At 37.3% G+C, this 15,684-nt stretch overlaps 1 protein-coding gene across 5 annotated transcripts in view; it reads right to left on the bottom strand.

Annotated features, from left to right (window-relative positions):
* Arhgap12 (Rho GTPase activating protein 12) overlaps nucleotides 1–15,684 on the bottom strand; it is a 98,224-nt gene that overhangs the window by 19,847 nt on the left and 62,693 nt on the right. For 2 of the 5 annotated variants that reach the window (XM_027405472.2, XM_027405473.2), the window contains 4 exons: nucleotides 13,053–13,133; nucleotides 9,905–10,030; nucleotides 5,315–5,389; nucleotides 947–1,008 (listed from right to left, as the gene is read on the bottom strand). In XM_027405472.2, the coding sequence (XP_027261273.1) occupies nucleotides 947–1,008; nucleotides 5,315–5,389; nucleotides 9,905–10,030; nucleotides 13,053–13,133 (344 nt within the window). Of the gene's footprint in view, nucleotides 1–946; nucleotides 1,009–5,314; nucleotides 5,390–9,904; nucleotides 10,031–13,052; nucleotides 13,134–14,364; nucleotides 14,506–15,684 lie in introns of all 5 variants that reach the window. The other 3 variants (XM_027405470.2, XM_027405471.2, XM_027405474.2) reach the window with 3 other exon arrangements.

Raw genomic sequence — 15,684 nt, 5'->3', positions numbered from 1 at the left:
AATTAGGCATTTCATGTATATGGGTCTTCTTTTTTAAATGTTATGTATTACTATTGTGTGTGCTTGTGCATGTGGGAGTCAGAGGATATCTCTGAAGGTGGCTCTCTGCTTCCACTTCTAGGAGTCCAGCTGAAGTTGCCAGACTTGGACAGCAAGCACCTTCACCTGCTGAGCCATCTAGCTAGCTCTACATATGGCTCTTTTAAACACACTGCCCACTGGAAGCTGAGGAAATAATTCTGTGGTTAAAATCATTTTTTGCTTTTGCAAAGGACCTAGATTTAATCTTTTAAAAATAATATTCAAAAACAAGAGGATCCTGAATACACATTTGCTTTCTTTTGACATTTTTCCCTTCACCCAACAGTTAGTGGTGGTACATAATAACAAACAAAGCTACACTGAGTACTGTAGGAAAGCCTCCACTAGCTGTGTTCCCCTCTCAGGTCCCCTGAGCAGTAGTGCTTTCCTCCAGAAAGGATTCACATGTGGATGTTTGCATGTTCATAGATGACATTACTAAACATGCATTTTCACATTCATCTTGGAGATGGCTCTACTTTACTGCATCAGAGCCGGCACGGCATGTGCTGCTGCAGGATAGCTAATCACTAGTAAGTTAATCATTATCTGCAAGAATGTAACTAGGCCTGCTGTTGGCAGACATTTGGCATGCTTACGGTTTTGCTGTTGTACACAATATCACACTAAGCATTTTGCAAAGTATATAAATGGTTCAGTGGGTAGAAGTGCTTGTTTTGTAAATATGGAGGCCCAAGTTCAAATACCCACCACCCATACAAAAAAAAAAAAAAAAGACGGGTGGGACTGGCTTGTGGCTCTTGTTTCTGAATATTATTTTTAAAGATGTTAATAAAATATTTTACAGAAAATACATGATTGAAATTGCCTCTAAACAGTTTTATCAGTAAGAGTTCATACTTACCGAACCTTTTTCCCATTTTCAGTAATTTTTGTTACATTTAACAATCCATATTTCTCCTGACCCTATGGAACAAAGTGATACTTTTAATGTAGAATTCATATAGACAATAATGTCCAAATTGTAATAATCAGTGGACTCCAAATGGCCGTGCAGTCCAAAAACTTAAAAGATCAGTTAGTGTATTTACACACCTATTATTAAAGCACTTTAATCATCCTCACATTTTTCTAACATTATTGTCAGTAATTTATAGTTAAGGACTCCTGCAGCCCAAGCTGGCCTGGACCTTGCCTTAAACCCAAACCTAGCCTTGAATTCCTTCTCCTCCTTAACCATTCACAGGTAGTAGCCCAACCACATCTGGCAAAACAACTTTTTCTCCTAAGTCATGGTAGCTTTGCTAGCAATTAAGTTTCACCAGGAAAAAAAAAGCTTACATCTTCCTGTTCAAAGAATGTCATGTGATATATGATAAATAGTACAAAAATTAACATATGAAAAATAATGTACTAATCTTGTCAGAACCTAATAATGGCAAGTCAGAACAAAGGAAGTGACTGATAAATTACTCAAAAGTACCTAGTATGCTACATACAGTTTAATGTGATATAAAGAAATGCCAGTATGTGCTTCATTAAGCTTACTACCAAATACTAGATTTATTTGCCAGCTGATGTTAAAAAAGAACAAATGACACAAGCTTTATCATTAACCATCACTAGTTGATGTTATTTTTAAAGTCTTGCAAATAAAAATGAAGTAATACTTTGTCATTGTGTTAGCTTCCTATATAAATGGGATTAATCAAAATGTGCTGGTGGCTACTGTAATTACCAACACTCCAAATAATATGTATATGAGACAACAAGCAATTATAACTCAACTGAAACACATATACAAGGAAAATAAATTCAGAATTTTTTTAAAAAATATTTGTTTTATTTCTAATTATGCAGATGCATTTGTGTCTGTTTGTGGGTCTGTGCTCCCAAGTGCAGATGCCAGCAGAAGCCAGAAGTGGGTGTCAGATCCCTTGGCACTGGAATCACAGTGTGAGCTGTCTGATATGAATGATGAGAACCAAACTCAGGTCCTCTGCAAGAGCAGCAAGCAATCCTCACCACTGAGCCATCTCTCTAGCCCTAAAATTTATTTCTAATTGACTGATTCCTCAGCAAATTATCTCTAGGTATTTGAATGAGAAAAAAATAAATCTTTTGTATGACAAATAACAAAATATTGAATTCTCAATGTTTACAAGATAATGTTTGAAACTTTGCTTGCATCTCTAGCTGAAATTGTATTAACTCTTATTTTTGGCATATTGAAAACTTGGAAATGACATATTCATAATTTTACTGCCATCATTTTACAAATCATAGCTCTGTTTGACCTCAAATATGCAAATTTGATAAGAACCCTTTTGCCTTTCAACAAAAAACGTCAATGGCACAATTTTAAGTATTTATAAGATATTATATAAATTCAATTTTAAGTATGTGTAAGACATTACATAAGAGCTTTCTGAATTTATTGTCCTTTCATCAGATACAGGAAGAAATTTGCAAAGAATGAGAGCAACAACATTAATCCCTCTGAACCGGCCACTTAATATGAACTGACAGAAGTGAGACTTTGAGATACTTTTTAAAGCCACAGTTTGAGGAGCACAAAAGCAGCAGCAGCAGGACAGAGATACAAGTATCAAAATAAAGAGGAAAAATGAACAGCAGTAGTGACAGACAGTGCATGCAGGAATGGGAAGAAACAAAAATCAGGGATTCTTACCAGAGTCAACAGATGGATAAGACTAGAAACAAAACAAACAAACAAACAAACAAACAAAAAGCTGCATTTGTTTAGGCACTGTTCAAAAAGAGTCAGAGCCTCCACCAAATCTTGTCCGGGAGGGAGTAGGACAGAAGTACTGATGCTCTAAGTATTAAGCACTCTCCTTTGAATATAAAAGAACAAAACTTGCTACATCCGAATGTATAGAAAGCACACCAAACCAATCACCACCACACAGTATGTTAAGTGCTATGAGAAATGGACACCTATCTCAACCCAGAATTCTTTGCCCTGGAAGAGAAAGGACAGAATTGGAACAGCTTCCTAGAGGAACTGACCCCTGAGTAGTCAACAAGATGGAGACAGGAGGTAAAAATAAAAAGCAAAGAGTACATGCCAGGGTCCGCCAATCACATAGAAAGGCAGACAAGTGTCAAGAAGAGAGGCGCTACACCCATCTATTAACACGGATAATGAGAAAGAGGCTAAATTCCAGAGAGACACAAGACATGAAGGGACAGGGATGGCACACAGGGGAAATGGAGGATACTGGGGAAAGCGCCAAGTTTAACAGCTAGGCATCAAACAGAATCTGTTTTAATGTCACATTCTTAGAAAACCTTCTAAATCCATACCTTCATTTACACCAAGATTTTAATTCACATAGAGGGAGGGGGAAATAGCTTTGCAGCCCCTAAATATGAATGAAAAGACACAGGTACGATTTAGAAGCAGGGCAGGCAAAGGAGGGGCCTTGAAAGTAGACACCAGGGAAGAAAGGTCAAAGGGATAACAGTCTCAGTGGGAGGCAAGAGAGCAGAAGAGGCGCACAGAGAAGGAAAGCAACACCCTGTTTATGTAGAAACAGAGTAGTCCTGGCAGAATCAACACAGCTGTTCTGTGTTAAAGGAAAGGCTGCAAACAGAAGGCATACTGATGAGGCAGTTCCTGTGGTGGCCATCAGAGGGCACTCTGCATCCAGGACAGTTTAATGGATGTCAAATGGACAGGGAAAATTAGCAAACAATGCTTTGAAACTGTATGTAGATTTACAAACTCATGTTTCTACAATTACTTAGAAATTCCTTTTCATTAAAACATAGTCTATGAGGAGGTTTCTGTGAACTGTATATTACCTATATTTAAAAACAGGTTTAAAGAGAATGTTCTGCTTTTACAACCCATCATTATCTCTTAGCTTATTTAGTCCTAATAAGTTAAAAGAAAGTATGTACAATGTGATGGGAGCCACAAAATATAAGAGAATAAAAATTTCAAAACATGCATGTATTTCCACATTTATATGTGGAAAAGGGAAAACAAAGGTCAGGAGTGATCAGGAAGAACTGAGGCATGTCTGAAAACCCAGGCCTGTACAGAATCTGAAGTCTGACTAGTAAATGCAAGTCCGACATAATTCCATCAAATAGTGACAATCAAAGTTTGTCTTTTGAAAATGTTAAAGTTGCATTTATTAATTCAGCAAGTATTTGCTGAGCAGCGACTTTGTGGCTGTACAGTAAGAATGGGTATTCCTGGCTCTGCCAATGGTACTCCTTGGTGGGGAAGACAGCTGATCACAATGGGTACCAGTACTGCTCTTGGTTTTATGAAATAAGTAAACAGAACTCATGCTATAAAGAGTATCACAAGGAAAACTCAGCTAGCCTAGGGGATTGGCCTACATGCCCTTAGGAAGCGGTTTGAACTTCAGTCTGGTAGATATGCACAGGCTACCAGGCAGAAGTGTGGGAGAGTCTCCTTGGCAGAGGAAAGGCTGAGGGTGTCCTGTAGTATGGGAGAAGAGGACAAAAGCATGAGCTAGGGACAAAGTCAGCAGCAGTCCAAGTGCATAGTCTTGCTGTCCTGTCCTTAAAAATGTTAATAGTAACCCAATAAGGGACAGCGGTGCAGGCCAACAGCAGATCAGTGTGACAGGAAGAGCAAGAGAGTGTGAGCACCAGGTTGAGACCAGGCTACACTGTTAGAAGAGAAGCTGCCAGTGTTCTCTGGCCACACCAACAAGGCCTTCCATATCACAGATGCACAAGGGCAGCCATGCTGCTGCACAGGAAGGCATACATCTTACCTTTAGACTGCTGGCCTGGGAAAGAAAGTGAAGTATAATTGCAATATTCTCTGGAAAATATCTGTTGTTTATTTTTGGTTTTTGAGACGGGATTTCTCTGTGTAGCCCTGCCTGTCCTGGAACTTGCTCTGTAGACCAGGCTGGCCTTGAACTCAGAGAGATCCACCTGCCCCTACTTCCGGAGTGCCAGGATTAAAGGCCTGCACCACCACTGCCAGGATTAGAAATTTTTGTTTTGAAAATCCAAGTATAAATTTGCCACTTAGAAATATGGCAAAAATTAATACCATATTTTGCACAAAGGGGGCTTTAAAACAAATTAAAATTTTGATTCTTAAAATTGTTTTAATTGTATTTTTTCTCAAATTCCCAATAAAATTTAACAGAGGCACAAGAAATATTTCAACATTATATTTTTTAAAAATTAATTTACTGAAAATCATTGAAAAGGCTAGGCTATTTATTTTGCATGTTTCTAATATACTAACTGGATCTTGATGCTTTGATGAGGTAGGAGAAGACTCATTTTCAGGTAAGCAGTTTTTTGTGGTAGTTGGAGACTCCTACAAGAAATAAGTAATGAAAAACGTTACTCTATTTTAACCATGTCTGTTTCACCCTGTATTCACAGTGGGAGAGCTTAGCAAGGGAAACAAAGGAAACCATTTCTTTGTTATTCTAGTTCAGCTCTAAAAGTATGATGGCACTGAGCTGAAAACTATAGATTTTATTAGAAGTTTACAAACTATGGCATGTTTTATAACAACTATGTTGACTAAAATAGCATTATCACTTTTAATTAACCCTATTTAAAATTACTTACATTATAGTCACAGTACAACATGCTATTAGTATGATAGACATGATTATTGAGGGCTATACTAGAAACATTCACAAGAATTATATGTAATTGACACAATGGAATTTTTAGTCTAAAGCAATGAGAAAATAAATTTAATTGATATCCATATCTCAAAGAATTTATAGTTACTCTCTAATAATTAGATACAAAGATAAAAATATATGCCATAGAAATTCAACATTTAAAGATTAGTGATACACTAGGGGAATGTTTTCATGTTTAAGTTTACAAGAATATCATTAGCACAAATGAGCAAGGGGTTCTATAAACAGTCCGTTTGGTCAAAACTAAAAGACAGTAGTATTTCTTATAAAGGATAAGACTGAAAAGAACTTCTTTTTGTTCCAGCACCTACTTTGTATTTAAATTTTCTTCATTCTCCTAGATGCTTTGAATAATTTGAGGAAAAGAGAGTAAGAAAGTCCTGCCAATACTGCTTACTAATTTCCAATCCAATCAAACAATGCCCTTGAATAGTCACCTCACATTTGTTCATCCCAATGTCTATACTTATGAAGCTAGAAGATTCAACAAACCTAGGAATGTAAGTAACAATGCCACTGATCTCCACAGTCATTCACTGGGAAAAACATCTTCAGTTTGCACTCAGTATAGGTATAATTTATACACACAGAAACTACACAGCAATCAAGACTTACAGGGAAACCTTTGAAAGGACAATCTCACAACTAAACAACCAAAACTGACACCACTGATAGACAAAACGTTAAAATCCTATCCATAAACTCTAGAAAAACAAACTAGGTTTATCCAAACTTCAGTTCAACCTCATTTGAGTAATTTTTCTGACTTCAGTCATATGACTTCTACATGAATTAAAACAGCCTGAGAAAGTAGATTAATGATCCACCAACTACAAAGCAATTGAATAAGAGCAATATAGGTCCTACATACATAAAATCCACAAATAAGAATAGTAATGAATACATAATTATAACTAAAGAAGCAAGTATCCATTTATGTACCTCTGTAAGTATATATGTATACATATATCTTTTACATCCATGAACAGGTTTTTGTGGGGTTTTTGTTTGTTTGTTTGGTTGGTTGGTTTTTCATGACATGGTTTCTCTATGTAGATTTAGAGCCTATCCTGGAACTTACTCTGTAAACCAGGCAGACCTCAAACTCACAGAGATCCACCTGCCTCTGCCTACCAAGTGCTGGGACCACCCAGGTTATGAACAGTTTTATTTAGTAAGAGCCATACGTAAGCAGAAACAAGGAAATCCACTTGGATGTAATAAACATAGACACACCCACAGCTACCTCCCCTTTCAAGGTTATTGAACTAGGATCCATGCTGTAACAACACTTGCCACACAATACTGGATTTTATTCAATTTAAGGTATATATACCCATTATGTATAAGTTTGTTTTGGGGCAGTCACTTTTTCATAACCTCAAAGACTGCCCTATTTTAAGAAGGCATATTTAGACGATAGAAAGAAATGGAAATATTTACTTGATGAATCAATTAGCTGTGAAACTATTTCAAAGGGCAAACTGGAAGAGAGAGATTTCTACTAAAAATAAGTAAACGTCTGTTCTCAGGACAGTCAGTCACATTGCTGCCACCTGAGGGCAACTAGATGAAAAGGACATGAAGTAACACTCAGTGAAGGTGACTTCAAGGATCGGATTAAAGCTGAATCTCACAGAAATGTGTGTATGTGTGCACACTCACCCTCGAATATGATGGGATACTTGAAAAAAAGGAACTCTAAGTATACCTCACCAAAATATTCATTTTATTCTCACTGAAAGAGGTAGTGGAGGTAGCTCAAAAACAGCTTTTGCCAAAGAGTTTTCTGTATACCCAGAAATATAATCCAATTCCCGGAGTTGGTGGTATTTTCCATTAAATAACTCTAGGAAATCTTCCTTACCTAGGCTAATCTCAATATTTTCACATATATCTTCAATAACACTGATTCTAAAACATCATTTAGTGTGTCTTCTCGACTTCTACATTTAGTGATAAAATATTCTTGAAAATAAAAGCCAGAAATTGGTCTACTTTCATAATTGTTCTGTAAGTTCATATTATAAATATGAAAAGTGTATATACCACTTTATAAATCTACCTTGTTTTATATACAAAGACTAATTTACACTTAATTGCACTAACAAAACATCTTTTTTTGAACTGAATGAAATCAATTGTTTAAAAAGGATTTAAGACTGAAAGTAGCCAAACATGGGGGGAAAGTACCAACAAAGTCCATTTTAGTCAGGCATAGTGATATATCTATACTCCTAGGATGCAAAGGCAGGAGGGTCACTGCAGCATCTTGAAGGAGAATGGCCCTCATGAACTCAGATATTTGAATGCTTGACTCCAGTTGGTGGAAGTATTTGGGAAGATTAGGAGGTGTGGCCTCACTGGAAGAGGTGTATTATTGCCAGTAGGTCCCTTCCCACTCCTTCTCTCTCTCTTCCCCCCACCCCTGTGTTTGTGGATCAGTTTTAAGTTCTCAGCTACTGCTCCAACACCATGGCTGCCTGCTTACTGCTTACTGCCATGCTCCCCAGCATGATGACCATGAAATATAGCTCTCTTAATCATGATCCCCTAAATTAAATGTTTTCTTTTGTAAGGTGGCCTACATCATGGTGGCCCTTCACAGAAATACAAAAGTTACTAAGATAGTCACCAAGTTCCAAGTTAGCTTATGCTTCATAGAAAGATCCTGCTTCAAAAGAATGAAAAGGAGCAAAACTGTGGAAAACCAGTTAATCATGTATGCTACAAGAGAAAGGAGTCCCAATGACAAAGATCTTTTAAAAGTAATATTTAATTTTAGAATGTTATCATCCCCATCACCTTCTAACAGGGGTATGACTGATGATCTACAAATGCACAGTAAATGTCCACCATGCCCTGAATGGGAGGTGGTGGAGGTGGTGGAGGAGAAAGAGGAGGAGGAGGAAGAAGAGGAAAAAGGAAGAGGAGGAGGAGGAGGAGGAGCAAGAAGAGGAGGAGGAGGGGGAGGAGGAAAAAAAATCACCCTTTCTGAAACCTGCATCAAAATTCATTCCCTATTAGAAACAAAGAGCGTCACTTCTCAGAATGATAAAAGCAATACTGTGTGGAAAAATAAAGCAAGTAAGATCCCAGCCTTTCCTGGGACAGAGAAAATGAAATCTTTACTATTATCAACCTTCCTGGAGATAAACAACAGCAAATGTGGCTTTAAAATAGTATAAGAGTATGTGTAAATATAGTATAAGATATGAGTTTATATGTAGTGTAGTATCAGTATACACACACTCATATATACAGACACACATACACTAGCTCAAATGTGTCAAGTACATACATCAGATATCAGTGGGTCCCCAAAAAGTCGGTCTACTGTACAAAATTTGGAAAAAAAAAACAAAACTATAAGCCAAAAACTACTACATAATAAGCTGACACTAAATACATTTAATTAAGAAGAAAGTATTTTCACAGTGCATGTAGACAAAAAACACTAACTTTCCTGCAAGAATTAAATGACTATTGAGTGTCCTGCCCTAAATGGTGTATCTGTACCCGCCTCCAAGGCTCAGGGATTATCAGAGAAAAGAGGATAGAAAGAACTAGGAGCTAGAGGACAGGGAGAAGGGCTATGGAACTTCTGGATATGAAGTGGCTGCTGTATCCATACACTCAAAGCAACAGTGACTGCCTGCATAAGACCTGGATAAGACTAGGCAGCTCAAAATTCCAACACACACAGGAAGGGACTCATGAGCTCTCACCGGCCCCTGAGGGACTATGGGCAGTTAATAGCTGGGAGTGGGGAGTTCTCAGAGTCCTCAGTGGTGTAGCCATTGGTAAGTTGCCCTTGCCCAAATAAATATCACCCAAGCTCATTCAGGAAACCCTATTAAATGTAGCAGGCTGTAAAAGCAAACAAATGAAAGTAGGAAGATTTGTTGAGAAGAGGTTCAGTGAGAACAGCGTAAGAAAGGCTAGTGAGGGGGTGATATAACCAAAGTACATTATACATGTATGTGTAAAATGGTGGAAAAATAAAACATTAACTTGTACTCAAAGGAAGTCAATATTTTAGCCAAGAAATGTATTTAACAGCAAAATATTACATAAACATTAGTACAAATGGCTAGAACTCATTGTAAACAATAAATATAATTCCCCCAAAACACTTGCCAGAATTCTCAACACAATTTCTAAGCTCTTACCTTGTCATTGGTGTCCAACACTATGGTGCTATGTCTCCACTTGGTTAACACTATTGGTTCTTGCAGCCGCCTGTCCAAGCTCCTACTTTTAATTATTTCTCTTTGCTGCTGAGATGATGCATTATACTAGAAAACAAGATACACCTCATAAGGAAGAGATACAAACGTGAAATCTACAATGACTCCTAATGACACATGATCACTAGGCAATATTCAAGTGAACACCACTAAGAATTGTCCACTCTCAGTTTTCTTAGTGAGCAGCCTTGTGACGTGACTGAGATTTTTTGTTTTGTTTTGTTTTGTTTTGTTTTCTCAAGGCAGGGTTTCTCTGTGGCTTTGGAGACTGTCCTGGAACTAGCTCTTGTAGACCAGGCTGATCTCAAACTCACAGAGATCCTCCTGCCTCTGCCTCACGAGTGCTGGGATTAAAGGCGTGCGCCACCAACGCCCGGCGAGATTCTAGATTCTACAGTTGGATATACTCAGCTGAAGTTATCTTTTATAAAATATTTACTTCCTATAAACTGTTCCTCAGTTGTAAAAAAGACAGAGCAGATCTGTCACCTCAGAGTTGTTCTAAGAGTAAATGAAGTAGAAACATCTGGTTCTTCCTAAACACTACCATAGTTATAAGGTTTAAGTAGGTTTTTTGCTCGTTTGTTTTTTGTTTTTCACACACAGTTTTTACATTTAGTAGTTTAGGGGTTTGTCTTTGTTTCACTTAAGGCTAGACATACTACTGTTTTCCTAAACTAATACGGGTTCAGAACACTACGTCTGAACATACCAACTGTGCAGGAAAAACAGGACAGGCAATTGCTGCCAAAAAAAAAAAAAAAAAAAAAAAAAAAAGTCATGTGAAATTAATGTGTTATCAGCACAGTATAAACCATGGAGGAATCTGGAATGTTAAGTAGATCATACAGAAATATGGAGAACTATAAAGCTTTGAGAGTTGTGCTACTGTATATAGGCAACTTTTAAATGCTTTAAGTTGTAATGAAATAACAACAGCAATCAACTTCTAAACAGGTGCATTCTTTTCCTGGAACTGAGGGAAGCCTTAAAAATAGTCCAGCAAACCTTAGGCTTTAATGACTTTGGTTATAATTTCAACAATTATATTTGGTACATGTTTTCTCTGCACAGTATGTCATTTTTTGACTCTCCAAAGTGAATACATACAAGCCATCTATCACAGCTGTTACTCTTTCTCCACACTGAAATTGGGCAAAGAAGTTAAAACATACAGGTGTTTGTTTCCAATTCAGCATTTTCTGACAAACAGCAATCTTCAGATTATCATTTCTAGACTAAACAATGATGATGCTGAAGGACCACCAATGTCCTATGCCAGACATTTCAAATGTAAAGAGACCCAACTGTTTGTTACACAGGACTGAAATACAATCATCACTAGCAATCACTGTGTGTTTGTGTGTAAGCTTGTATATAAAATTTCATGGGATCCTGCCTAGCTTTTGAGCTTGTTATTATTACAATTTAGGAAAGCCTTTTCATGTGGCAACAAAGATAATGTAAAATATGAAAATAGTCATAATTTTAAATGTGCTCACAATTTACTAGATACAGAATAGTCACAGGAGCAAAAAAAGCACAACAAAATGTTAGATGATGATAAAGTACATATAATCAAAGAAAAATACAAGACAAACCCCACAACTTAAACACCCTTAGTTTAAAAAGATGACCAAACTTTAACATATTTCTAATTCCCATAAAAAAATTTAAAATCTGAACTAAAATCTTACTGTGCCTTATTTTAAACAGATATAGAAAAATAGACTATAATAATAACCTAGTGGGCTGGAGGGATGGCTCAGCGGTTAGGAGCACTGGCTGCTCTTCCAGAGGACCCAGGTTCAATTCTCAGGACCCAAATGGCTGCTCACAACTATCTGTAACTCCAGTTTCTGGGGATCTGACTCCCTCATACAGACACATATAAAATACCAATGCACATTAAAAAATCAATAAAAAAAGAACCTAGCACTGAGTTTTACCATTTTAACATAAGATATTTGCTTCTAGTGATTTTTCTAAAGAAACACAGCATGAGGAAATCACACTTGATGCCTTCTGAATACAACTTGCAGACACCATGTCTCTCCTTCCTCCTTAACTATACTACATGATGAACTTGGTGTTCATCATCCCAGTACCCATTTGAAGGAGCATGCCATGGCCTGTAATCGCAGGGATCCAATGCCCTCTTCTCACCTCCACAGGCAATGCTCACTCACAACATGATGCACATGTAGACAAGCAGGCATACACACATAAATTTTTTTAAAATCCATCTTGAATGTTTTTACCTATGTTATAACACGTTACACACATGATATACTGCAGAGTCTTGCCTTTGTACTACCAAGGACATGCCTGGCATTAATACCAGTTTATAATACTGCAGCAAAATGTGACACTCTGCACTGCACCCTATGTTCATCAATTTGACCTGGCAGTGTCAAATGAGAGGGGGGAAGAGATGGAGAGGGAGAAAAGGAGGGGGGGAGGGAGAGAGGGAGGGGACTGATTCACTTATATTACACCTTCACTGACAATGATTTTGAATAACATCACTATCCTTTCTTCTGAGAAGAACCAAATACAATGCCAATTCCATGTAAGAACCTCAGACAACTAGACACAGGGTAGCACTACTGGCACTAAGTAGAATTCTTATTTCCAGGATAATAAGAGACCAGTTTCAAGCTAAATCAAAAGATTTCCTGAGTGAGAATAGCCAGGATGAGGAAGTAATAAATATGCATCTCCAACAATGTTAAGGAATCACAGAACTCAACTGCTTTGTAGTGAATAAAAGAAAGCTAAGAATGAATTTATAAAGTAAGTTTAAATCTACCCTAGTCTACACAAGGAGCTGCAGCCAAACCTGAGCTAAACACACACACACACACACACACACACACACACTCACACACTTAATTAATTAATTAGATTGGATGGAAGGAAGGAAGGAAGGAAGGAAGGAAGGATGGATGGATGGATGGATGGATGGATGGATGGATGGATGGAGGGGTAGATGAGCTTGGTCTAGGGGTCTAGTGCAACTGTTTTCAGACATTCATTATGCACATAAGGTCAACATTAAGCTTCTTACCTTTGGCAATTCCCATTCTGACCGAGATCCATCTGCACTGTAGTAATACTGTCTACCTTGATCATCAACATGCTTGAGCCACTACAAAAACACAACAGGTTTTTATTTAATTTAAATAAAGGCTACTTTAAATGGCTACTGTAAGAGTTATTAGATATTCTTCTCAGGAATTTCATCCTACTTGCAACATACTAACAAGTACACAAATGAACTCAACAAACTTATCACATGAATAAACTACACTTAAATTCCATGAATGTAATACCAATATTAGTATCAATTTCTCTTTCCTCAAATGTCAGGTAGTAATTCAAGTATCACTTAACAACATAATAAGAAACATGAGACACATCTGCTAGTATAGGGTGCAACCCATCCTGAAAGCAGGTTTGAGACATTAATATTATGCTTTATTTCACACAATTCCTTTTTCTTTCCTTCAGCCAGTGCACTGTGCTCAATGCACTTTAAACAGCAACAAGAAAACTGCACACAATATAATATGGGACATGAAGGGGCAACAACTACTACTGGGATGAATATATAATCTTTGTTTCTATAGAGGTAAAAACCACTACTTCTATGCAAGGAAGAGGGTTATTTGTCTACCCTCTACCCTTAACTAGCAAACCAGTTATTTAAAATGACTTCACAGATAATAAAAAAAATTGAGATTCGTTCATAAACTAATCACGAAATACTAGATTCATGGTTTTTGTTTTACACAAATTTGGTCCTAATGGAAAACGGAATATAAGCAGTGTGAGAGTGTGTAATAACAGCAGGTTGAGAAAAATCATTTTAAAAAAACCTCAACTTTTCCTACGAGAAATATACAGAAATATTTTTATTGAAGAAGCCTAAGCAAATGAGAGCAGGCCTTCCCTCAAAGATCCATCTGAATGGGTTATCAGTACCACAAAATCACCATTGCTGTAGTCCATTTAAACCGGGAATCAGGAATCAAAGTGTAGCTCAATGGCAGAGTATTTGCATATTATGTGTGAAGTCCCATCCCCAGCCACAACAAACAAAACCATGAATCAGTAGTATTACTAAGTACTCCATTGTAAAATTACCATAAGGAATGCTTCCCATGAGATTTTTTACAGAGAGCGCCTTGCTGATTAATCCAGACTAACCTCAAACAACCCCCACCTCCGACTCTGCCTCCCAAATGCTGGATTATAAACATGTACCTCCGTACCAGCTTATGAGTTTATTTTATTGCTATTAAACTCGTACACAATCATCTCATAAGAGGATTCTGCCAAGGTATACTAGGTGAGAAAAAGAAGAAAAAGAAAAGTACCTTTTCCTTAGTATAGTCACTGGTATATAAGGTATGCCCACGTTCATCCAACTCTTCTGACCAACCCCTTGGAGGAGAACCACACTGACTATCTGACTGGCTGTAACAACTGCTGTGGTAGTTTTCTTCTGATGAAAAAGGCTATAAACAGTCAGAAACACAAGGATTTTTCTTCTTTCAATACAAATATGCAGTAAGTGAGAATCTAAAATGACTGAATTTACTTGACTAAAATTACTAGGATATCTTGAAGATACTAATATTCAAATATTTAACTTTGAAAATAAATTGTCTTTATTATATCATAAGTAGGGAGGTAAAATTAATAGTGGTTAGTTATTTGATCGTATTAATGCAATCCTGGAAAAAGCCCTGACAGAAAATAAAAAGTTAAAGTTTAGACACAGAACAGCCTCAAAGGCTTTTACATGTGAAAGGCTTGGTTCTCAGCTTTTGGTGCCACTAAGAGGATGCTAACCATGCAGATTTGATATAGCCATGCCTGGGTTAAGGCTGAATGAGCTATTAAAGGGTAGAGCTGGCTCGAGCAAACAGGGAACAGGCAGTAATTGCTTTGGAAGGGTGTATCTTGTCCCTGGCTCCTTGCTCTCTCTGTCTCCCATCACTTGCCTCTCTCTTCCCTAGCAGCTGTCTTGAGGTGAGCAGCTTTCTTGCTCTATGTCTTCCTACTATGATAGTCTCCTGACCACAACGGCCAGAAACAATGGATCCAACTGACCAGACTGAAAATACGAGCCCAAACAAACCCTCCCTCCTTTGACTTGGTTTTCTGCAGTGTGGTATCAGAACAGAAAGGTGATTAACAACGACATCTTCACCATTTACATCCTAGTGATATTACAGAAAAGCAAATCTTCTGAGCAACTAGCAAGAAAAGACAGACTACTCTTTCTAGGACCAAATGGCAGCTGAGTTTTCAGCATCAACCATCAGAAAACATGAGAATAATGAATTAGCAAACCAAACCAAAGAGAACCAAGTCAACAGCCAAATTGGAACTAGTCATTTAAATAAAAGTAATTCAATACTGTGTCTGCTAAACATAACGCCAATAAACACACACACACACACACACACACACACACACACTTCCAGATACCCCCCAAAAATTAAAAGATTCTTCACTAAGAAAAGCTCACAAGGAAATTTAACAGCATGTATAAAATCAGAAGAAATTTGAGGGAAAAAATAAAATTGAGGATTAGTTGTTGAGCTATAATACACAATAGAGAAGCTCCAACAGAAATAAAATATGCAGTAACAACAGCATACATAACAGCTGGCTTTAAGGGGTCAGGG

The sequence above is a fragment of the Cricetulus griseus genome, chromosome 3 (assembly GCF_003668045.3).
Source record: "Cricetulus griseus strain 17A/GY chromosome 3, alternate assembly CriGri-PICRH-1.0, whole genome shotgun sequence".
Taxonomy (NCBI): domain Eukaryota; kingdom Metazoa; phylum Chordata; class Mammalia; order Rodentia; family Cricetidae; genus Cricetulus; species Cricetulus griseus.
The sequence above is the reverse complement of the archived record's forward strand: the minus strand, read 5'-3'. Positions and strand labels throughout refer to the sequence as shown.